The 23,858-nt window shown below is 46.9% G+C and overlaps 1 protein-coding gene across 1 annotated transcript in view; it reads left to right on the forward strand.

The window, feature by feature from the left end:
- The window catches only part of LOC144125279 (uncharacterized), an 84,908-nt gene extending 70,402 nt beyond the window's left edge, over positions 1–14,506 (forward strand). The window contains exons 4-6 of the mRNA XM_077658529.1: positions 7,620–7,739; positions 9,248–9,397; positions 14,343–14,506. Coding sequence (XP_077514655.1) covers positions 7,620–7,739; positions 9,248–9,397; positions 14,343–14,506 — 434 coding nt within the window. The remainder of the gene's footprint in view (positions 1–7,619; positions 7,740–9,247; positions 9,398–14,342) is intronic.
- Positions 14,507–23,858: the final 9,352 nt, after the last annotated feature.

A 23,858-nucleotide genomic window follows, 5' to 3' on the forward strand; every position in this document is an offset into this window, starting at 1 on the left:
TGAGTTTCAGTTTCGGTGTTTTGCGAAACGACTGGTATTTCTTCACGACGGGCACAGGAAAAGTTTGCACGAACTTTTGCTGGTATTCTACCGCTTTGGAGGGCACAGAATTGCCAGCAGCTACTAATATCGCGCGGAAAAGCTAACGATGGAACGATATTTTTATGCTTGAATGGCGGTTCAGAATTAGTGCTTGAGGAAACAGTGTCTTGATAGATCCGCAGCGCGCATTCACGCGGTCGAATTCTGTCCACTATTTAGTTTGCCCTGCTGCTGTCTCCGTCTTCTCTCTCTCTTTTTTGGGGGGAGGGAAGGGGTCTGCGGTGCATCTATTGGGATGTTTAGTGCATTCCACAGTTTCTTAGCTGCAGTCCCTACGTTATAAAGACGAGCCGTCGTTCGAAATTATTTTTTCGTCAGCCGCAAGTAGAGAGAGTGTAGAAGTCAGCGTCGAAGTGGTAGCATAAAGACCGCAATTCCTCGTATGCGGTCAACGCTTGCGTGCTATGCAGATATCCAGCTCGTGCGCAGCATCTTCAGATTTAATGGCGTTGCCAATTACACGATCGCTAGCTGCCCTGGCTCAGTGTGTGCCGGCTTACCTGCCAGTCGGAATTTAACACGACACATCACCGCTATGGGTTCCCGCATGCCCAGTATCGTTTGTTCTGTGCCCACCTAACCTCCCAACATTTTCTGCTCCCAACATCAAATGCTGTGACATGGCCACCATCGTGTCCGACATGCCCAGTTAGCTTCCCAACAAATGTCCGGCATTGCCAGCACGTTCCAGTATGAAAGTCTTTCTTCCCGGCATGCCCGGTACTTTCGCGACCATGTCCATTATGAATGCCAGCATAAATCATGCTGGTTTTTCCGATAGGGGGTATAGTAAAGTCAAAGCAAGGAGCGCTCCGTTGGGCCCCATTTAATGCCTGCCACAAAGCGAAGCACATGGCAAAAAAGAGTGAGTCTTTTCTTTAGCATGTTTGTATGCCTCGACCATGACAGATCGCGGTCAATGATAATGCCCAAAAATCTGTGGTGGGAGACGTATGGTATTGCAACCCCTTGAAGAGTTACCGGATAGTGGCAGACAGACTTGCGCGTGAATGCGACCACAGCACATTTTTCAGCTGCCAAGTGCAAACCCTGACGCCGTAGGTACCTTGAAGTAGATGACACGGCACGTTGTAATCTCGCACGCATTTGCGGACGTGTCGAACCCGACGCCCAGATGCAGATATCATCAGCATAGGCACTGATGTGAATGTTAGTGGGAAGTTCATTCACCAGTCCAATCAATGCCTCGTTAAATAGGCTTGGGCTAAGAACTCCTCCCTGAGGAACTTCACGGCAAACCTGATGTCGGGTAGTCTCCCCATCAGGCGTAGACATGTAAACAGACCGGCCGTTGAGGTAGCTCCCAATCCACGAATACATCCGGCCGCCAACGCCAATGTCGTCAAGGGCATCAAGGATGGCGTCATGAAGTACATTATCGTAGGCCCCTTTGATGTCCCAGAAGACAGCAGCGACGAGTCGGCGACTACGTTTTCCATGTTCCACTGTCGATATGAGGTCGATTACGCTATCAATCGTAGAACGTCCCCTCCGGAACCCGGTCATCATATCCGGATAGAGAGCATTCTGCTCTAAAACCATTCGAGCCGCGCCAGCACCATTCGCTCCATAACTTTGCCGACGCAACTTGCTAGTGGAACTGGCCGGTATGAGGTAATCTCATAAGGAGGTTTGCCAGGCTTCAAAAGTGCAACCAGGCGGCTGATCTTCCAGTGTTCTGGAACGATTCCGGAAGCCCATGTATCATTGTAGTAACTGAGCAGCACAGTTCGGCCTTCCATGCCAAGGTGAGAGAGGGACGCGTACGAAATCCCGTCAGGACCAGGTGCAGATGGACGCCTACACGAGGAAAGAGCAGCTTCTAGTTCAGGCATCGTGAATAGCATGTCGTAGTGGTCATCTGGTGAAGGTGGTACAAAAGCCTCCAAACTGGTTGATGGTACCATAGTTGCGCCCACAACCATTTTGCAGAATTCTTCTGCTACCTCTACATTATTACGGCGTTGGTAAATAAACAGGGCATGGAAATGATAGCGTTCCTGCGGGGGTGAACGCAAGCTCCTGGCTACATGCCAGATCCGCGACAGTGGTTTGCGAGGGTCCAGCGATGAACAGAACTGCCTCCAACGTTGTCTCCCTAGTCTCGCTAGGTGGCGCTTTATTTGTCGTTGAGCTCGGCGACAAAGGGCAAGATCATACGCGGATTTGGTCCTGTATTTCCTTTCGGCGCGCCGACGGACTGCGCGCAGTCTTTCGAATTCCACGTCAATAGTAGACCCTGGCGTAGGCGCACATATATACCGCATGCTCTCACTGAGAAAGGACGTAATCAGGCCTTCTATTTTAGATGATGTTGAGAGGTCCACACAGGAAATCTCCACGGACGACCTAAAGGCAGGCCAGTCTGTATATCGCACGTGAGACAGAGTAGTAGGGGCGTACCACTTGACGCAAACATACCTTGGAATGTGGTCACTCCCACGTGTTTCCACGTCACTGCACCAGCTGACGTAAAACTGGAGACTTGCTGAAACAAACGCCAGATCCAAGCAGCTGCTGTACGACGTGCCACGCAGAAACGTAGGTGAACCATCGTTGATATTGATGAAGTTCTGGGAGTGCATAAAGTCAAACAGGTTCCTGCCTCGGTTATTCATAACAGCACTGCCCCACTGAGGGTGATGAGCATTAAAATCGCCCACTATGATATGAGGAGCTGGACAACTCTGGATGGCTGAATATAGGTACGAAGTATCAACAGCATCTCTAGGTGGAATGTAGGCACCGATTATCAAAAAGACCCGTCCTTTTAGCGTGACTGTCAAACAGATGTAATGGTTTGTGTTGTGTGGCTGTAGAACTTGGCGGACGTGCGCAATGTCTTGGCGTATGCAAACTAACACTTTGCTAGTTTCGTCTTCTGTGCGAGACCAAGGCAGCACGTATCCAGAAAGACGGAAAGGCGACGGCATGTTGGGCTCACATATAACCAGCACAGGGAAGCGGTACTTGTGGACGCGTTGCCGGAAGTCACTCAGGCGACCTCGTAGGCCTCGGGCATTTCATTGCACCACTACACTACGGCGCACGTGCATTGGCACAGATGAGGTGGGTTTTGGTTCTGCCATAATGAATTACTGCAACGCCGCCAAGAGCGGCTCAAGTGCATCCAAAAACTGCACAACAATCTTTGCTGTTGGTGTGTTAATGACTGAAAGCAGCACGCGCATTGAACACACAAGCTTTTTTAACATTATGCTCACATCCTGACCTTCGGGCTTGCCAACAGTGTCAGCTGGAGTGGCAACCGGTCTTGGTCTTGCCATGGCGATCTCCTTGGATGGCAGAGCAGGCCATTCAGCATCAGAGGAAGAAGGTAACACAAACGCATCAGACTGAGCTACTGCGGTAACATGGGACACGGCCGCAGACGTCTTGTTATCGTTGTTGGGCTCATGCTGCTGTGCCGGCTGAGCTGATACTTCCTGCGACTGTGGTGCAGGTGGACTAGAATTGTGTGGAACCGGACGACGCCGCCGGGAACGATGTTTGCGGCGACGAATACGCGCCGCCGCTTCTTGGTGGGTCGAATTGTCCTTCACCATCTTTTTCAGGATTAGTCTTTCGTTTTGCAGCTTAGGGCAGTCCTTAGCTGTGGCTTCATGGGCACCCGAGCAGTTGGCGCACTTTATAGTCTCCGTCGTGCAGGTTTCATGCTGGTGCATCCCGCCGCATTGACGGCAGGATACCTCATTCTTGCAAACAGCACTCACATGACCTATCTTGTTGCACTTGTGGCACTGAAAAGGTTTGGGAACATACAGGCGGACAGGATGCCTCACATAGCCCACCTTGACGTGGGATGGCAGAGCGTCAGTTTCAAAAACTAGTTTGACACACTTGGAGCGCCCGAAACGATGAATGTCAACAATCTGGGCCGTAGATTTAATCAGCGACCAGAGGTCCTTGTCAGCTATCTCCGGGTCAACATCAGTGATAACTCCAGTGGTTGTCCGCTTCCCGTAAGCAACGTAGGAGCGGGCCACCATGCCACCGAGGACGCTAGTTTCTTTCAGCTTGTCTACTGATGCCTGAGATGTAACATCTACTGTCAGGACATTCTTCCATGCATTAATTCTGACTTCACAGACTTGTCCCGGAACAACCCGGTCGAAAAACTGGGTTAGCCGCTGTCTGTTAATGGTGTTCAGATTAGCCGTCTGCGTTGTAGGAACGAAGGCCACTGAAAAGACACCTGGCTGTTCAACATTCCTCGTAGGCAACTCACCCGCTGTCGATGTCCGGCGCAACTTCCTTTTCAGGCGGCGCGACTCAACAAGCGTGAAGCTGCTGCTGTCAGAATCCATCGCTGTCACCGTGAATTCATCAGACGAATCTGGAAGCTCCGCATTAGCACTAGAGTTGCCACCTGGTAGAGCCGCAGTCTTGTCAACGGCGACCACGGGAGGACGCAGGGGTTGTACTCCCGCCATCCCGAAGGATGACGAGGACACAGTTCACGCACAAAAGCAAAACACTGCAGAAAAGTGGAAGAGCTCAAACAAAGAACGTTCTTCTTCTTCTTCTCCTCAAGTAATATGGCACATACCCACGTGGGGGGGATTGGCCAAGGTATAGAGTAGAATGCCAATGAAGCATTTGCGCGGGGAAGGAAACGTCAGAAGACTGAATCAAGATAAAAAAAAAATTGGGAAAAATAAAATGAATTTAAGAGGTATGAGTCATCCGGAATAGAATCAATCTAGCCTTTTTTGGACATGCGAAAGAATTTTGTATATAGCTAACAAGATAATCGATTAGTTGCACTTATGTAATCGTGAAGGTAGCCGCATACACTGCTTAACGGGAATCCCTTGGCACTCGCACCGAACGATAGAAGAACTGTAAGAGACAGAGGCAGTCCTAGTCTCGAAAGAGGAACCTCCAGATATTGCTTTCTCTGAACCGCGAACCGCCGGCAAGAGAGGAGAAAATGATCGATTGATTCAACTTGCCCACATGATACACAAAGGTTTGTCGCAGCGAACCCGCACCTGCATAAGTACAAGTTTAAGTGAGGGATTCTACATCGCAGGAGCGTCATGGATACTTCACAAAGCCTTGACTTACACCACCGGATATTCCATGGGTACTTTAGGTGTTGAAAGTCCACGGTATTGAGCAACGGATCACTCAAAGTGGCTGAAATATGTTGGAACCGCTGGAAACGTGAAGCTGCTAACAGAATGAGGTGAGGGACGGGATATATTACAGGTGCGCTGAGAGCTGACCTTGCCAATAAATCAGCCACCTCGTTAAAATAGACGCCTGAATGCCCAGGTACCCAGACCAAACGGATCTCGCGCACTGTGCTTGGAACAAAAAACCTAAGTGAACGAGTCAAGAAAGATTTTTCCGAATTTTGGAGAGAGACAATAACTGAAAGGCAGTCTGTAAGAATAAGAACCCGTGCGACATGTCTGGGAATTTTGAGAAGAGCCAAACCAATGGCCAAAAACTCTGCGAAGAATATAGGAGTATAATCAGGGATACGAACGGAGTAGCTCCAAGCTAGATCCTGCGAATATATGCCAATCGCCGCCTTCTCACAGCTGCCGGAGGCATCAGTGGAGAGAACAGTATGATGTGGACAATTCTGTAGGTGTTCAGAAAGAATACCATTTAGGGTATGTGCGGGCATATGCTTCGCATGGGACGGGAAAATAAAGTCGTAATAGAAGACGGGATCAGCCTGCGTGTCAGCAACTCGTTGCAAGGAGATCAGATCAACCTGAAGCGGAGCTAACAGATTCTGCGTGAACCTAACTTGCGGAAGCTGATAACGTGGCCAGTGATTAGTCAAAAAAAGGTGTGGTTGGGATACAAAAATTGGAATACTAACGCCTGGGGCCGGGTCAAAAGACTTGAGGAAAGTACGCACTGTTAGAAGTTGGAAGCGGGAATAGAGGTTGGGGATACGGGCTTCCAGATAAAGGACAGCGTTGGAAGCTGATTTTGGGAGCCCGAGGCATAGCCGTAGGGCACGTCTTTCCAGTAAGGCTAATGGCTGCAGCTTGTAGTTCACGCTACCAGAGAACAAGGGGCAACCAAATTCCAGAATCGGTCTCATATAAGCCTTATAGAGCAACAGTAGCGTGTCACGACGCATGCCAAACTTTTTATTGCCAACTCGGGTCAAACGGCCCAGTGCACGTTCCCCTTTAATAACATTATTCTTAATATGGTGTCGCCAGTCCAAATTTTGGTCATAAGTAACACCTAGGTATTTAACCGACTCCACCTGCGGAATTGGAGTGCAGCGGTAGGCTAGCGAGATGTACATAGGAGCGTCGGGTGGAAATACCAGCACGCCACATTTGCTGACATTAAATGATAAATTAATTTGGTCCAACCAGACTTCAAGAGCATTCAGATATGCCTGCAAATACCCGTAGAGCACATGAATATCCTTTGCTGATGCGAAAAAAGCTATATCATCTGCGTATACATAAACTGTAACGTTAGGATGAATGGGGATGTCCCGAACTAATATGTTGAAAAGCAGCGGAGAAAGAACAGAGCCTTGCGGCACACCTCCTGATTGACCATAGGTATTAGAACAAAAAGATCCGTCTGTACAGAAGAAAAATCTATCTTTTAGAAATTCACAAATCCAGGCGTAGAGGTAATGCGGTGGTTGTAGCTGAGCAAGCTTGTTAATGAGGACTGTGTGCTCCACGCTGTCATAGGCCTTCGCAACGTCAAGCGTCACCAAGGCCGAAACTTCTCTCTGGCGCATTGAGAGTCGTATTCGGCTCTCGAGATCCACATGCGCGGACCATATGGAACAACCGCGACGAAAGCCAATCTGTGCGGGGCTGAGGCCGTTAATATGATGAACATGCTTTGTGAGGCGACTGTGTACTACTCTTTCTATTAGCTTTACTAAATTTGAGGTTAAAGCAATCGGCCGAATATTGTCTAATTGAAATCCATTGTCTGCATTTTTTAAAAGTAAAATTATTTTCGCAATTTTCCAACTGTGAGGAATCCAAGAGGTTTCCAATGACGCATTTACAATATCTAGAAGTTGAGTTGGAAAGTCGTGCACTAAAATCTTTAACATGCCCACAGTAATCCCGTCAGATCCCGGAGCAGCAGAGTGCATCGAGGAAACAATTTGCAGGAGCTCCGACACGTCGACCTCAGGATAGTCCGAGCTGGGGGTGAGAGTGTGCAAAGGTTCTGCTTTCTGTACCTGGAAACGTAAGGCCAGCCACTGCGCGATGCGTTCAAGGTTTTGCTTAGCCTCCTGCGGAGACATTACCATTGACCTTATGCGATTGGAGGCCGGAGAGCTGTTATTCTGCGCCATGAATCTATAGAGAGCCTTCTTATTCTGGGGTTTTGAGAGATACGTGTTTAAATTTTGATTATAATCCTCCTTTGCCTTTTTAACAGTTCTTTTGAAACATGCAGAGAACTTATAATTTATCCAATTAGCTGGGCTCTGATTATAGGAAATGCTTTTCCAGGCTGCTTTTCTACGACGATAAGCTTTCTCACACTCCTCCGTCCACCAAGGAGACGGCTGTCTGGCAGGAGCAGTAGTGCACACCGAGAATACAGAGCTCTCAGCAGCATCTTGCAGAAAGGTAATTGTCCGCTGAGCTCTTTGTGCTCGACCTGAGCTAACTATGGAGGGGAGTGAGGCAGATATCAATTTTTTGTACATAATGTGGTTTAGAAATTTCATGGTTGCACCACCTTTTCTGATAGGCGAGGATATAATAGAAAAGGTTATTGGAAAGTGGTCACTAGATGTACCTGAGTCTTCGGTTGACCATGCAGATACGCCAACCCCACGAGATGCTAATGTTAAATCTATGATTGAACGGAATCCTCCTCGCATAAAGGTTACTGCTCCAGAATTACAGCAGCGCACTGCATTCATTGACATCCAGGACCACAGAAGCTGGCCGCAGGAGTCAGAGCGACTATCCCAGGCACTGTGGTGCGAATTAAAATCTCCTGCGATGACTGTGCTGTTTGCGCCGCTCAGTAAGGTATCCAAACAGTCTGTCCTGTGAACACCGATTGGGAAGTAGACGTTAGCAATAGTGACTTTGGCGCACTGTGGGAGATTTCAACCGCCAACAACTCACAGTCAGGGCGCATAACTGTCTGCGAGATTGATGCCCGGTGGCATATTTTCGTAGAGATCATAGTTATTAACCCACCACCCCTGCCATTAACGCGATCTACCCTGAAAACACGAAATTTTTTAAATGTGAATGATTTAAGTGGAGAGAGCCACGTTTCTTGTAAAATCACAATATCTGGATTATGTTTATGAAGAAGTAATTCAAGATCCGGTAAAGAAGAAAGTACGGAGCGACAATTCCACTGCATAACTTTTAGACCCGCCATGATTATCGACTGGTTAAAGAGGCATCAACAGCCTCCTTCAGCACATCAGTCTGGGGAATTAATTTGGGGGGTCCTTTCTTTGCTTTGACTTGCGGAACAGCTGACTTCGAGGGTGAGGAAGAAGCTCGACGCTTCTGGGAAGTGGTGAGCATTTCAACGTCCATGCTACAAGTATCTACGTGAGCGACACTATCAGGAGCGCTGTTGGCAGGCGGTACTTGGGGCACGGTAGCAGGCGACATGGAATGACTCTTTCTAGCAGCACTTGGGAGTGATGCCGGCGTAGCCGCCGAAACATGTGATTCAGTAGGCAGAGATTGGCCAGCAACAAGTTGAGATAGAGCCTCGGTGAAACTGCCCAGCATTCGCTCGACCACCACTTCTTCTTCCAAGCAACCTTAGAGCGGTAGTAGTGCTGCATAGACACACAAAGCAGATGAGAATTAGTCTTTAACCTGTTAACGGCCGCCGGGGTGGCTGAGTGGTTACGGCGCTCAGCTGCTGGCCCGAAAGACGCGGGTTCGATCTCGGCCGCGGCGGTCGAATTTCGATGGAGGCGAAATTCTAGAGACCCATGTACTGTGCGATGTCAGTACACGTTAAAGAACCCCAGGTGGTCGGAATTTTCGGAGCTCTTCACTACGGCGTCCCCATAGCCTGAGTCGCTTTGGGAGTTAAACACCCATAAATCAAATCATTTTACCTGTTAACCATCGATTTTGTCTAATTTCAGATTTGATTGATTGGTGCGCACCGCTCGACTGCTCTACAAAGAGGTGCCGCAAACTGTCAGCTGTATACGCGCTGCCTTACACGCGTGTGCAGAAGGTGGAGACCCAGTTGTGCAGGCGACGCATGTCACGTGACCGGATGGGCGAGCAAGGCATACCTCGTGACTGGTATTCAAACTTCTCACATTGCTGTCATTGGCTAAACACCCGCCGTGTGGTATAGTTCCGCTCTCACCGTTCCCCCGTCTCGCTCTTACCGTGCCTTGGACGCTTTGTCCAGGTGGCATACACGCGTGCACCATTTGACCTTGTAGCTTCTCGGGGCGCGCATGGCCGCGGGTTAACAGCAGTTTCAGGGCCGATGTTTGCGTTTTTTTTGTGTGGTCGTTACTCACTGTAGGGGAATCAAGGGAGCTGGGAGACCCTCTTCATTCTCCGCGCTGGCAGAATCCGCGCGTTTTTCGACTGCGAGGGGGGGGGGGGGGGGGGGGGGGCGTTTATGGCTCCTCCACGCTCGGCATAACCGGGCTGTGCTTCCGCGGTTTTTTTTTTTCTGAGACGCAGTGCCATAGCCCTAATGTATATTTTGACGACAGCTGCACGCTCCACTGTAATAAGCGGGCTTGCGGGCTCGACTTTATAGGAACCTAGACACAAAACAAGTGTGGAAAATTGTTAAAGACGTCACAGGAATTCAACACAAGAAATGAATTACCCCTGATGACCTTTTTCATACAAGTCGTTAATGATTTTAATAGCTACTTTGCTAATATTGGTGATTCCCTTGCTAATCAATTCTCGTCTAATTCCTTTTCTATTAAGCTACCTTTGGCTGTCCACAACAACTTTAATCTAAATGTAATCACTGTAGAGGAAATTGTATCTGTAGTAAACAACCAGTTAATAAAGCAGTTGTACATGACGGCATACTGACTGCAAAATTTAAGTATAACAGTTACATTCAGTCCAAGCCACTACGTCATATATTTAACCATGCGATTGAGATTAGTTGCTGTGCATAAATCCTAAAAGTAGCTAAAATTGTGCATATTTGCAAGCCTGGAGACGGGAAATACCCAAGTTGTTATAGACCAATATCAGTACTAAGTATTAGCAACGCTCTTTTTGAGAAACTAATCGTCATCCAACTATGAATATTTCTTAATCAGAATAATATAATCCGTCATCAGCTACATGGCTTCGTCACAATGTTATCGGCCTCTGCAGCCGTTGTAACGCTTTTCAGGTTAAGGAATTCAGCTCTCTGTGATAACGAAACCGCAGCCGGCTTTTTTTTCTTCAAGGACACAACAAAAATTGTATAAGGGCCCGAACCACTTTAAGCTAGCACGTATCATGTAGAAGACAGCAAAAAATACCGCAACTATTTAGCAGTAAACATACTACAGCAGTAGGCACTGAACACTGGTGAAAACATCAAGTAAGCATGATAGTTCTAAACTAAACACACAAACCAAAGCACTGAAGAATGTAGACTAGGATGAAATGTGCAGAAAAAGTTTTGTTTTTGAAAAGCATGAAGAAGGTAAAATCTGAACATTCTAATCAAAACTATTCCACAAATTAGTGCCCATAAATTCTAGTGTTTTTCAAGCATAATTAGCGTGTATTGCACCCGTACGAAGCAAGAGCCGATGTCTTGTAGTAGACATGTTGGTGCGTAGTGATTGACGAAGACATACCGTTGTTAAATTTAGTGTGTTGTGAATGATCTGATAAATTAAGGAAACGGTGTCGTAAGTTACTGAGTCGTATATATTTAGGGTACACAGAAAGGCAAATGATTCGCCCGGATGTTCATACTGAATACTTTGCGCGAAAATTCGAAGAGCTCTTTTTTGAACAGCATATGAGGGGAACATGTGTGATGAATATGCGCATCCCCAAACTAAAATCACCGCATGCCATAATTAATTTGTAAATAAGCAAAAGTGTAATAAAGGTTAACAAGCATATCAACGGGAAAGAAATTTCAGCATTTAGAAAGTACATATATACTGTATGTGGCTTTTTTTTAATCACTGAACGGACTTGTAAATCAAATTTGATAAGTTTACATCTATCAGAATACACAAAAGCTTTGTGCTTGTAGAAGGCTGAATAAGCGGGTTATTGTAAATTACATCTGTATGCTAAGAAACGATTCTTTTTCCAGAGTGAAAAAGGGTAAGAACAGTTTTACTAGGATTGCGGTTAACTGCATTCGCCATGCACCGTTTATGTATATTTCGCAATTCTTTATTTGCTTTCAAATCAGGGAACTTTCATCGTTGTCTGCTAATATTAGAGCTTATCATCGGCATGTAATACAGTTTGGCCTTAAGTTAATTGAGAAGGCACACCTAAAGAAGGAATGCTATCTCATTCCATATTACTGAACAAATTACCCACCAATGGGATCGTTTTGTGGTACACAACAATTTTTCGCCACTTATCATCTCGACAACAAAAAGCGGTAATTAATAATCTCCACTTTACATAAAGCAATATAAAATGCGGAGCACTCGAAGATTCTGTCCGGCGGTCTATACTGTTTTCCATTTATATAAATGATCCATCATGTGCAGCTTCATTTCCCAGAATCTCATGTGTGCAGATTACACCGCCCTCATGCTCACATGTAATTGGTTTCTGTAACGCAAAATAGCACGACCTCTCGATGACCCCGATGACCCCTCGACTCTTCCCGCTCTTCACCGTGGTACCGCACGTGTGCGGCGCTATGCAAAGCGGCTAAGCAGGCAACGCTGGGCTGTATGGTGTGCCCGCCTGTCCTCTACGCATGACAGCCTACATCTTTGGAGAGTGTTTCACGCCACGAAGCGCCCTTTTCAGGTTGCAGATTGCACAGAGAGCATTCGGTTCGCGCTGAATGTGGATGAGGATACATTTGCACAACAAGCGGCCCGTCAGTTTTTTCCACACCATGACTGCCCCTCTACATCTCCTCCTGGCTTATCGGTTACAGAGCCTTCCCATGAGATTGCTTCTGACCTAACCATCGCAGAGCTGCTAGCCTCCATTGAGCGCCACAAAACTATCATTACTCTCGGGCACTACGGCATACCTAGCTCCTTATTCCGTAACTTGGAAGGGTCTGCTTTGAAAACCCTACTTGATGCTTTCAACGAAGTGTGGCACTCTGGCGTCATGTCGGGAGAGTGGAAGCATTCTATTGTGGTTCCAATACCCAAGTCTGGTCAGCCTCCAGTGTACCTCTCGGCCCTTCGTCCAATTTCCCTCACGCCGACGATCTACAACCTTTACGAAAACATTTTCGCCGCTCACTTGTCGTGGTGGCGGGAATCCCATGATTATTACCCAGATTCCCAAATTGGTTTCCGCCCACAAATTGGAATGGAGGACGGTCTTGCTTCTTTGGCTGCTGGCGTGATTCACTACTCTCCGCAGAGTTCCTTTGTTCAAACTGTGATCGCTACAGACATAACAAAGGCATTTTATTACATCCTTCTCTCGGCCATTCTTGCCTCCCTTCAAACTCTTGGTATCCTTCATCGGTTTCTCCTCTCCATTCACGCCTTTTTAACAAATCAAAACTTGAGTTTACCTGTCCACGGAAAAACATTTGGAAACTTCACTTCCAACAGAGGAGTGCCCCAGGGCTCCGTTCTCACCCCCACATTATTTAATGTGGTCTTTATTCCTCTTGTTCCAGCCCTAGAGTCTATTCCTTCTATCCGCGTGCTTGCGTATGCCGATGATATAACCTTGTGGTGCTGTGACTCAGATGCATCTATCCATCAGACGGTCCTGCCGCACAAGCTAGATGTCTTGACATCTCGCCTCCCACCTCTGGATGTAAGCCTCTCGCCTACTAAATTATGTTTCTTTCGCATTGGTAATAAAGCCGCCCCTTTCAAATTTTACGATGGATAGTTCTCCGATTGCTAAGGTAGAAACTGTTCGTATTCTTGGTCTCCTCCTTCATAAATCTGGGACTGCCACTCAGTGGCTGGCAGCCACCCGTAAATCGGTTCAAGCTACTCTAGGTCTGATTCGTCGCATAACTATGCGCTCTCGTGGCGCTCGTGCTCATACGGCCCGCCAGCTTGTGTGCTCTATCCTTCAGCCATCGATTATATACCAGGCACAATTTCAGCGTCTCACCCGCACACGGTGTAATTCCCTTGAACCTATCAATCGTGAGGCTATTCGTGCTATAACATAACTCCCCCGTTTGACACCCATACCCGTGCTTCAGAAGTACGCCCAACTTTATACACTCAGTGAGCTCATCGACCAACGGGTGGAAAACAAAGCTCGCAAACAGTCTCTACAACTTCATCGTTTAAAGTCATTCCCGCCGTGGTCATACTGCCAGCTAACAGACAAACGCCCCACTGTTTCGTCGTCGATATCAGCCGCGTATCTGCATTAAGGGTGCATATTGTACACCGATGCATCACATACTGCACAGCGGGGAGTTGTTGATGTGTATATAGTCCCTCCCATCCGCATCTTAACTCTCGCGCGACGTATACAGCGGATACGTGCACCCCCCTGACAATGGAACTTCAAGCCATTTACAATGCCATTGCTTCCCTTCCGCTCGTTCCCATATTCAACACACTTCATTTTTACACCCGCTCCCTCGACGCCCTTAAACAGCTTAAGGCTGTTCGACTCACATTCCAGATTACGCAATCAATTCATCTGCTCTGCTCAAAGTACCCATGTTTTGTGCGCATACACTGGATTCGCGGCAATACTCACGATCCACACAACATTCAAGTAGATACTATGAGACACCTTGACACATCAGACGACCCGCCACTTTCCCCTCTTCCCCCAGAACCGTTCCTGTCCCATGTTTCCGATTCCCAAGTTCTGTGCCTGCGAACACGTGCTCTAATTCCTCCGTGTTCGCACCCTCTCCCCCGTAGTCTTACTCGGCAGGAGGAGGTATCCGTGCGCCAGATTCGAGCCGGGGAGGTTCTGACACCATCTGTCCGTCATCGGTGGCGTGAAAAATATCTTCCAGCAACTGCAGATGCCCTCACTGTGGCTCTGCACCGGACATTTGTGATGTGGGGCACTTATTGTGGACGTTCCCAGCGACGGCTCCTGTTAGAAAACGGCTCCTCTGGGAGGTGGGCCGGCGGTGGAACCGCGAATGTGATTATGAGAAGTGGACTACGGACAATCACTTCACCAGCAACCACTGCGACTTTCTCAGCGAAACTGGACTACACTCCTTCTTTGAACTTTCTATCTCCTGAACTCCATTCCCCCTTTCCCAAATTATGCCTCGTGGCACACTTCTCGAATAAAAAAAAACAATTTCTTTAGACAACACTGCTATTGAATATCAAGCTTCATTTCAATACCTTCGTGTTAATTTTGAAAGCATAAACTGCACGCACCAAGTTAACAATGTTTGTAGTTAAGCTTCGTTTGCCTGCTATGCCCTTATTAAGACTCAACAACACTTCCCTCAGAAAACATTACACTGTTTTTGTTTTTCACTCATTTGTTGTCATATAACTTAGAGCGAATCATGGGGGCTCATTTATTCAACTTATCTAACAGCTCTAGAAGGTCTACAAAAAACGAGCTCTGAGGATAATACTTTTTCTTCACTTAATCGTCCACGCAACGGTCGTAGAACTTCGAGTACTAAAATTATCTTTTCTGCGCGACTATAAATTTTCCCTGTAGTAAAGTGTACCTTAAAAACTAATTTTTCACTCCCGTTGAGCTTATTCATTTTGCCTGTTCGTGACACAGAACCTACTGCCAAAGGTAAATTTAACCTTCCAATCCATAACCATGCATGCGGTGAGAGAATAATCGAATTCTTTGGAACGAATATCTGGAATACATTGCCAATAGAATTAAAGCTTTCCAGAAATTTTAAGCGGTCTTCGAAGTTATTTCTCTTGTACAATGAAGTAAGGATGTCACTTGGCTATTTTATTAGGCTGTTTGTACTTTGTTTAAATGTAGGTTTACACCCTCCTTAGGCGATTGCCCAAATGCCTTCTTTTGTATTCGTCAGGATACCGTACGATTTCACTGTATTATATCGCTGTTTGGATTTTGGCGACATGTTAGTTCACACATTTTTATACGGTTTCCGAAATGCCTTGTTTCGAATTGCAGCGCGTACTCGCCATGTAGGCAATTAGTCTGAATATTCTGTGCAAGTCATTCTTGAATGAGAAATAAAGCTTTCGTTGATTGGATTTATTTGAGGTGATTTAGCGCGCTAGACCGTAATGACGGCTTGGCTGACGGTTAGAAAGTGTGCCTAGCGCTGTAGCCTCGTTGGGGAAATCCCTCGTACGTTCATTTTAATTTGAGTTTAGGCTAGTGTGTTCATGGAAGCTTCCCGCGGAACCTGCCACGCGATGAAAATATACGCACTCGAATCACAAGTGCTTTTTGCTGTCTTTTATTTCCACATTTTGGATGGAATTTTGGGGGGAGTAGCCCTTACATGAGCGCGGCCCTTACATGACTATACAGGGTAGTTAAAAGTTACCTGCATAACTGTTATTCGTTAGAGCACACCAACAACTTCACACCTACTTCTGAGCTAATTCCGCGCGGTGTACCTCAAGGATCAATCTCATATGTCCTCTTATTTCTTGTGCATATTAGTGACATTGCTTCTATACCTAGAACGCCCAATATTTTTTACACTCTCACGGCCCCAACGTATCTGTTTCAAGGCTCAGACATGACGAGTGTTTCGAGGGTTTTGAATGAGTGTTTTGAATCCGAAATTTCAGGGCCAAGCCACGGGGCTGGTAGGCCGCTTCCGCCAGGCAGTATGGAGCTCTATGCGCAAAAAAACGTAAATTCTTCAGAAAATCGGTTCAGCTAACGAAAATTCGAAGTGCACGTTATTTACTCGGCTCGCTCTGCGATGGCGGTCGCTTTCCCAGGCAGGTAATAGGTACCGCGAGAAAACTTCCGGTTAGTGACTTTGTTTCTGGAAAACTCCGGAGCGTGCGTCACGCTGTACAGTTCGGTTTCCGCTTTCCAGGCTAGTCAGCAGTGTTGCATGCGTGTGTCATCGTCAGTCAGCTCCATTCGCCTCCCTCCCAACGGCGGGCCTTCCAATTGCGCAGTTACGTGTCTGCTTCTTTGAGGTGCGCTCGCCGAGATGACAGCTAATAACCTTCAAGAGAGCGGCTAGGACTAGCGCGGGAAAACATCGGTTTAGGCTTCTGTACAAATTATGGTTTTTCCATTTTGGGGGACCTGAAAATCGGGTGCGCGTAAGAATCGGGGGCGCGTTAAATAGGTATAGTTAGGGTACTCAAAATGACTTCTAACACTAAATCAGTAAAGAACGACAAGACCCAAGTGTAACAACTTTTCCTTGGTAAGGTATGACATGTGCCTTTTCGTTGTGATAAATACGGAGTTGCCTTGCAATGTATTTTGGCCTTCACCCGAAGTTTTCCTAATGATCCGGAGTAGGATCCTCTTACTGTATATGTTGCATACTGGATGGTCATTTCGAGACTTGGGGCGCAGTTTTTGTGCAGTCTCAGTGTGCTCTAAAAATAGCTTCTTTAGTTAGAAGGGGGGGGGGGGGGGGTTGCTTCGTTACTGCGGAACGGCCGGCAACATCAAATACAGTCGAATGTATAAAAGGCAAGGCAATAAAGATAATAACATGTATTCTCCAGAAATGCCTGCATAAAATAGAAAATATGCTATAAGCAACGCTATCACATAATCACGTAAAATGCAACATCTATTATGAGAAATGATGTGTCCGAATCACAGCAAACGGTATAGAAACCAAAAATACAATACATTAAAAAGAAACTATAAGAAACCACAACCAACTTAAGGATAGAATGTACCAGACCCATGATGCTAATAAATGATACTTATTGTCAGTGAACCCACGGCCATATAACGAGCAAGAAAACAGTGAAGAGCACGGGCCGAGACAAACAAGAACAAAATCTATTCAGGCAACATTATTAGTAACTCCCGAGGATGCCGCTGTTACCGAGAAGAGATTTCAGCGCTATGACTGCCCGTTTCTGTAGTGCACGCGTCGGCCATGGACGTAAGTTGTTTTGGACACTGAGAAGCCTTTTATCAAGGGTAGTCAAGTCCCTCTTCAGTGGTGTCTTAGAATTTTCGTGCTCTGGGCAATCCAATAAGAGATGAGGTACATCCTCGTCCTCGCGACCACGTGCACATCGTAGGTTGACTGCACGCCCAGTTCTATGTAGAAAGCGTTTCGTGTAGCCTGTTCCCAATCTTAAGCTGTGAACGAGAGTTTTTAGAATTCTGTTTAGTGATAGTGAGATTGCAAACTCTGACAGGTGGTCGATTCGATAAACCACTTTTTTTTGCCATGCGAATTCGCTTGCTTCTTAGGAAACGGCGAATTTCACATTCCGGGAATCACAAGCTAGAAGTAGTAATTATTGGCATGAGCTTGCCTGGCTGCTGCATCTGCCTCAGGATTTTTCTTAAATAGGCTATGACTGGGTGCCCGTTAAAAGGCTACTAAATGCTGCTTATTTAATGCCTTGGAAATAATTTAAGCGTTTCGTAAGCCAAACTATTTATGCACGGTACTAATCTGCCGCTGTCAAGAGATTCTAATGTAGCCTGTGAGTCGCTGAAGATCACCCACCTACGCTGACCTCCTGCTAACACTATAAACTCTAGTGTGACATATATAGCGTATATCTCGCCAGCTATCGTTGACGCTCTAGCGTAGGCCAGTTTAATTGTTTTCCGTTAATTCAGCTCTGAAATTACAAATGTAGATGTCTAAGAATTTTGAAGACTTGAGCCAGCATTACAGGCGTGAATATTACCAGGATACCGCATGTATGTTTGGTACACTGCTAAGTGGTGAACAGCAAGCACCACCATGTCGTGTTTTCTAATTCTAACTTCGAAAGACAACTCGACCTTGGGGGTCTACAGGAGCCATGGGAGATACCCTATATCTACCATCCAGTATTCATAATTTGGAACATGTCAGTATTTTATAAACGCTTTATGAATACGGCTTCCATCGTGTTCCTGTGCAGTGGGAACTAACCAGTGTCTCATGTTAGGACATTAGACGGAAAACATGCCAGCAAGTCTCAGTTGCCCGCGAGACTTGAACATACCCAGCAATTCTGGACAAAAGCATTTCCTACCGGGAAATTATTTCTGAACGCAATTTTTTCACCTAATGTAAGATTTCACTCTAACAGTCAGCATATCTGCAGATCACCAGATGACAGACTTGATTTTATTTTCTATTAACGTTTCTGCTATCGTCTAAAGGGTTCCCCATTGGTTTATCTATGGGCGTCTTAACTGTTCGACGCGACTGATGGAAACACTTTAAAAGAAATATTTTGCTACATATCAGAAGAACAGACCATTATTTTTAATATTACCTTAAAGTATATTACAATTTTACAAGTTTCAAAATTTTTGTCCGAAATTGCTGGACATGTGTCGCTGGCAGAACACCCAACACACACGCGAATACCTCTGCTATTAGCCTTTGTAAGCGTCTTCCGCAATTCGCGAGAGTCCGTGCGGTATCAGTGCAGAGTACGAATTTTTTTTTACACATGAGATAATTCTGCACATTTACCACAAAGGACGTCGAACTGCCCAAGGTGAACTCACAAGTTTGCGAAGCGCGTTTACCACTGCGTTGAGTTAATCTTCTACAATTTTGCGTGTGCAGCGCGAGACTTGATGGTCGAGTACTCGGTGCTGCTCGGAGCCAGAAATGGGTTCTGCTTAACTATCATCAACCCTTGTCCTTCTAGACAGAGGCGGCTATCATTTAGCTGCTTTCAGATGAAACGCAGCAGCGCTGTTCTTACAAGCGAAAGCATGATTCTTCTTTGTTTCAAAAAACGGTCTATGACGTCTAGGCCACCTTGAAAGACTGGTTGGACAAAAACATTTTCGCCAGAGACCCAAATGCAGACGCCATCAGCCTAGAGAGAAAACAGGAAAGCAGGCGGAAGCCTTGTAGGTAAATCCGCCAACACGCAGTTAGAAAGGGCTCTGTATGCTGCCCTGTGGAAAATCGGCTATGCTTCGCACTTTTTCCTTCAGTGGACTGAATGAACACCATCCCATCACTCAGAAAGTGTGAAATCCAACGCAGAGGCCTTAAACTAACATCAGTGTCTAGTAAATTTAGCAGTACATGGGCATGACTGATAGGGTGCAAGGCCCGCTTGATATCCAAAAATACTACAATCATGACATTACCGCGGCATCGGTCGGGCTCAACACGTCAGTGTCCATAATCACATCCACTGTGCATCGATGCCGACGGCAGCCAGTCATGAACTCCGACAACACTCCAAACTCGTCATGTCACCAATGAAGCCTGGCGGCAATCATCTTCAGCGTCACTTCGCATAAGCAGCTCACGAGGCTCATGGGCCGAAAAGAGTCGATAAGTAGGGAAGATTTACACTCCTTTTCGACAGGGATGCCACGAGCAGCCTTCCTCTAGGGACATAGCCTCTTTGACCCATAGGTCGTTAAATATCTGTCGCAGTACAGCTATGCCCTCTGGCCCAACGGTTTTACGCATGCTGTACGTAACGCCGGCAGGACCAGCAGTAGCTTTTACGACACGATGCAAGAGTGCTTTTAAGTTGACCGACTACGAATTCATATTTAAAATATGCATGTCGGGCAAGAAAGCAAGCGCTTACTTTTTGTTGTGCATATGCGGCTAATTTCACAAATTCCTCAAACTACTGAAACATTGGGACGAGAAAAAAGCTGATGAAACTCTTCAGCTAGCACTCTTTCCGGAGCCGCCCGTGCTATTGCAAGCGATCGGAAAGGGTTATTCTGCGTGACCGGTTCGCTTAGAGCTGGGTTTGTCTTCCAAATCTTTGGCACCGATGTATGAGGGGTCAATGTGCCTCAGAAATCACGCCAACGCTTTTTGCCCATTTTCTGCAGACGTCTACACACGACAGAGTACACCTTTTAGTCTTCACGATATGATTCTAAAGACCCCATTTGCCGACAAGTTCTTCCCTCTCTTCTTCGAACAGCCCTCATCCGCTCATCCTCCCTGACTGTTCCAGCGAAATCACTAAGTATGGAGACTTCCTTCATACACAAGCTCAGGTTTTCTTGTAGCAGTGACATAAAAGTGTCCATGTCAACGTGCCAACTTGTTCAAATACGTTAAAACGAAAAGCCTTCCAGACAGTAAGTTTTCGACTTGGCGCTGTCCCCTCTCACGGAGTTAGCAAGGGTTTCTACGAGAATGGGATAGTGGTCACTACCACGAGTCTCCATGTCTGTTGTCAACCCAACATTAGATGAAAAGTCTGATGTAAAAGAGCCCAATCTATGCAAGAGGAATCTCGGTAGCCACACCGAAAGGTCGGTGAGCCACCGTTAAGAACACATCAGTTAGATTTCCCAGCAGCACATTCCCAGTCCTACTGCGGGTGTCGTAATGATCACTAGCCCAAGCAGTATTGTGAGGGCTGAAGTCTCGACATATTAGGAAATTTGAGCTGGAGATTTTGACTCTAAATACGAGATCCACCCGCGGTACATTAGTGGAGCGGGAGAGGTTGTTCTCAACAACCTCACACTATATTCTGTATCTGTAAATACGAGAAAATCAATCAATATGCTGCTTGGGGCTTGCAAGTAAAGGCTTATAAAAGTAACACAAACCTTAGCAAAAGACACTTCGCATGGTACGTATTCTAGAACACCTAAACGACGCGACTGAATTGGTAATGACGGCAGGTCCTTCCTCACATACATTATTGCTCTGCTAAGGCCAGACCGGTGGGTTGGCTTGTAAAACATATAGTTCGAGAGACAAAATTGCCACTCACAACAGATTCCTTTACGCACAATACAGGAAAATTATATTCCACAAGGAGACTACAAAAATCTCCACTTTTTGTTGTTAAGCTGTAACCGCGATATTGTGATAACGATTATGCATAGTCTGTTTAAGTGAGAGCCTTGGTAGCTGAGCCCGTAAAGGCTCCACAGACGAGAGAGCCTCCCCTTCCAGGAGGTTACTTGCATGCGAAGAGCCGACAGAATCGCTCGTACTGCTGCAAACAGCCTGGGCAGCACCTGCACAACCGTTGAGACGAAAGAGTTGTCTGCAGGTACTCACGCTACTTCAGGTGCTGCTGTCGAAGACCTGAGAAAAGGACGCTGAAAGTGCACCACTGGAGGGTCCAAGGCCGGAGTTTGGGCTCGGCTAGCATATTTGCTGAGCAGGCCTCTTTAACTCGGACGTGTGCGCAACTGGAGAATCCGGAGCAGGGCCTGGCGCTAGGTTGCCAGATCGTTGACGAGCAGATCGATATAAAGGTGGCGCGTGCGGCACAGTTGAAGCCTGATCCTGCACTTGGCTGCTGGAAGTCTGCCCAGCAGGCTTTTTTAACGCAGACAAGTATGTTTCACAATTGGAAACCTGCAGTGGTTGAGGCTGCTCTGAAGACAGCTGCACGAGATTCACTGAGGCAAGATTAGGAAGCGGAGCATTTCGACGAGGTGGTCTTCCATTAATTGTTTCGTTTCGTCGAAGGGTTGAAGTTGCTATGTTCTGAGGGCATCCAGAGAAGGAAACAGCATGGTTACCTCCACAGCTTGCACAATCAGCAATTTACACTGACTGTGCTCATGGCCCTCCGAACAGATCTAGCACCGGGGCGAACCGCGACAGTTCTTCGCCATGTGGCCCAATCGCTGTCAACTGAAGCAGCGAAGAGCTGGTCCAAGGTGCTCTTGCACGGGATGACTTGTGAAGCCCAACTCCCATTTTTCCGGCACTGGCTAGCCTTTCCTCTGTGTATCGCGGAGAAGAGGGAACGGGACTCCATCGCTCTATTCTGTTCGCGTTAGAACTTTGTCTCACACGAGCTGAGATCACTCCATCGTTTTTCAAAAACTCAAGGAGCTACCCCTGCTGTACTGAAGAGGTAGTACATGACGTTTCTTTTTCCAACGTTCCTTGTGTAGGTCTCAGTTATGGCGGGCGCGACCCTTGGGCCGACCGCATGAAATAGCAATAGCAGACGCTTATCAGCTGCCAAGGAAGCAAACATTACGCAGAAGTAATCGTCAGTTAACTTTCTTGCCCTCCTACTGATGGGATGGCCGGATTGGGCTAGTCGGTTGCTCCTCGCGAGCGGTGAACGATGATGGCACGCTGGCCGGTGATCGAATATACGGCGGTTGGCGGTACGAAGAGCATTTCGGGTCTTCGTCCGCTCGTCCGGCGACACGTTGCCGGTCGGGGCAGCAATTCCAACTTCTTAAGACAAAAATTATTTATTAAAGACGGGATTGATAAAAATGGCATATGAGCAAAAGGCAGTTTAGAAAGGGCAGTTTAAAAAAAGGCTGATAAAAAAGGCTGGTAAAAAAGGCTGTTAAAAACGGCCGAGCTTGAGACTCGGCGCGATCGTCCAAAGTCGTTGTTTCACGTGGGTTTTAATCCCGTCGATAATTGGGCGGAGCTTTACCAAACCCGCTCTTGCCCAATTTGAACCAATAGCCATGCAATGTACAAGTGGGCGGAGCCCAGGGCTCACCGGTCCGAGCCCAGTGGACCCCGCTCCTCCTGGAACGTGCAAGGCGCGTGACTCCGCGTACGCAGCTCGCTGCATGCGTATTCCATCGACTGCCACGCACCGGATTGACAGCCAAGGAATGTCTTCCGCGGGACATGGTTGACTCGGCGCCAGAACAGAAAAGGATTAGTTCCGTAGCTGGCAACGAGGCACCCTAAGCGTGGGCGTCACGGCTCGACGTGAATTCCTCTATTTCCCCCGGGCATGACGGCTCCTCGGAACAGGTGCGTGGGGGGGGGGGGACCCGTCGGCGCCGTGGGCTCCTAACTTAACACCGTCTCTAATATTATTTTTGTTCACTGTTACTCTCTCTGTGTACACACCTGTTCAACTCAAAAGAACTCAACAAATATTGACATTCCACAGCGCACAGGCATTCTTTCATTCCGCCCCCATCAACATCCTATATGCGCTCTTGAAAGATCAGAAATGTTCACTCACAGAACACTTTTCATTGATTAGTTAATTGGCGGATAATTTCATTGAAATAAGATTTTGTCTGCAAGGCTGTCGTCTCTACAGCTCTCAAAATCAGTAGCAAGGTTCCCAATAGCAGCCAAAACTTATTTTACGGCGTTCGGAACAGTATTTGAGTGGCACAGAAGAGAGACTTTATAAACTGCCTTCAGACGGTCAGTCAGTTCAGTAAAAACAAGATGACGGCCTAATATATCGTGTGATCTTGGTGGCCTGGGAACAAAAGAGGCCGGCTGTCTTCGATACTTTTTTCAAGACAGACTCGTGACGTGTGGAAGCACGTTTTATTGTGGATTTTTCACGCACCCCAAATGGTTATGAGGGCTGTAGAACGCCCTCAGACAAAAGCAACTTTTATCGAGCTATACGGAGCGAAACATATTGAATACAAAATGATCCCTGAAAACGTCTCGGGGTCTGCGTTCAATTTTGCGGTAGGCGTTTATTTCCTATGAGCCATTATTCGGGTCTCCTTCATCGGCTGTGCTCTTTCCCGTTTCTGAGC

This window comes from Amblyomma americanum, chromosome 1, assembly GCF_052857255.1.
Source record: "Amblyomma americanum isolate KBUSLIRL-KWMA chromosome 1, ASM5285725v1, whole genome shotgun sequence".
Lineage (NCBI taxonomy): Eukaryota > Metazoa > Arthropoda > Arachnida > Ixodida > Ixodidae > Amblyomma > Amblyomma americanum.